This window comes from Vespa mandarinia, chromosome 1 (assembly GCF_050613455.1).
Source record: "Vespa mandarinia isolate Hongniang chromosome 1, ASM5061345v1, whole genome shotgun sequence".
Classification (NCBI taxonomy): domain Eukaryota; kingdom Metazoa; phylum Arthropoda; class Insecta; order Hymenoptera; family Vespidae; genus Vespa; species Vespa mandarinia.
In genome coordinates, this window is record NC_140810.1 from 18,721,335 (window position 1) to 18,722,500 (window position 1,166).

The 1,166-nt window shown below is 23.5% G+C and overlaps 1 protein-coding gene across 1 annotated transcript in view; it reads left to right on the forward strand.

Annotated features, from left to right (window-relative positions):
* The first annotated feature begins 354 nt into the window (after positions 1-354).
* Positions 355-1,166, forward strand: part of LOC118447485 (dual specificity protein phosphatase CDC14AB) — a 4,135-nt gene continuing 3,323 nt past the window's right edge. The window contains exons 1-2 of the mRNA XM_035879475.2: positions 355-545; positions 757-1,034. Coding sequence (XP_035735368.2) covers positions 1,028-1,034 — 7 coding nt within the window. The 5' untranslated portion in view covers positions 355-545; positions 757-1,027. The remainder of the gene's footprint in view (positions 546-756; positions 1,035-1,166) is intronic.

Sequence of the window (1,166 nt, forward strand, 5' to 3'; positions counted from 1 at the left end):
ACGAAGATAAATGATAGAAAAAATATACGATTCGCGATTATAATATGCGTATACGATATATATTGAAATATAATAATTTAATAAAAATCACGATATAAAGAGACAGAAAAACTATGATAGAATACACAATGAAGTCACAGATCTGAAACGATTATTCTATTCACTTTCGATAATCAAAATACTTTCGATTATCGAAAGAATATCGACCGGTCGTGCCCCCTATTAATTTTTACGATACCTTTAATTATTACACTTTATCATCTTTTCTCTTTTAGAAATTAAAATTAATTTCTTATATGTATTATGAATGCATGCTCCACCTGGCGTCTTTTTATTAAAATAAATTTCAAGTTTTAAGATGATATATGTATACCGATGGTAGTATAAGTTGTAAAAAAAATCTGTGGAACATTGAAAAACTTGAAGAACGTTTAATATCTACCGATCGAAAATGATGTTCTCTTTCTTTTCATTTGGCACATAAAATCATAATCGACGTTAATGTTTCACATTTTTATTAGATAATAAAATGGAAATTTTATATAGTACGTAATATAGATATATATTAACAATTTTTATTATTTATTTTTTTATTTTTTCTAATCTTAAACATATATATATATATATATATATATATATATATATATTATAAAATATGTTAAACACACCAATTAGGTTATATCTTATTTATATTTTTTAGGTTAGAAAAAATTTTAATAATATATACATGTATATTTATTAATTTATTCATTTCAGTAAATCATGTGGTCGACTAATTCCAAAGGACGATATGGATTGTTACACCTGGATTTAAACAATAACAATGAATCGTTGAGTATAATAAATTAAGAAAAAGTTCGTCGTTATTTATTTCGGTGAATAAATTGCCAAGTAAAAGAGGGGAAAATAAAAGATTTGCGTCAAATAAAATAAGCATGATTCAAAGTGTACGCCATCGCTTCCGATAATTACGATCCAGTTACTACTGGAGTCAATATTGCTACAAATCTGACACAATCAGGATGAAATGGACGGTAATTATTTCATTGTACACATTTTAATATGAATTATTTTAAGCTAATAGTAATAATATTATTTAATATATAAATAATATTATATAATAATAATGTTAATATTATTATCATTGTTGTTATTATCATTTTTAA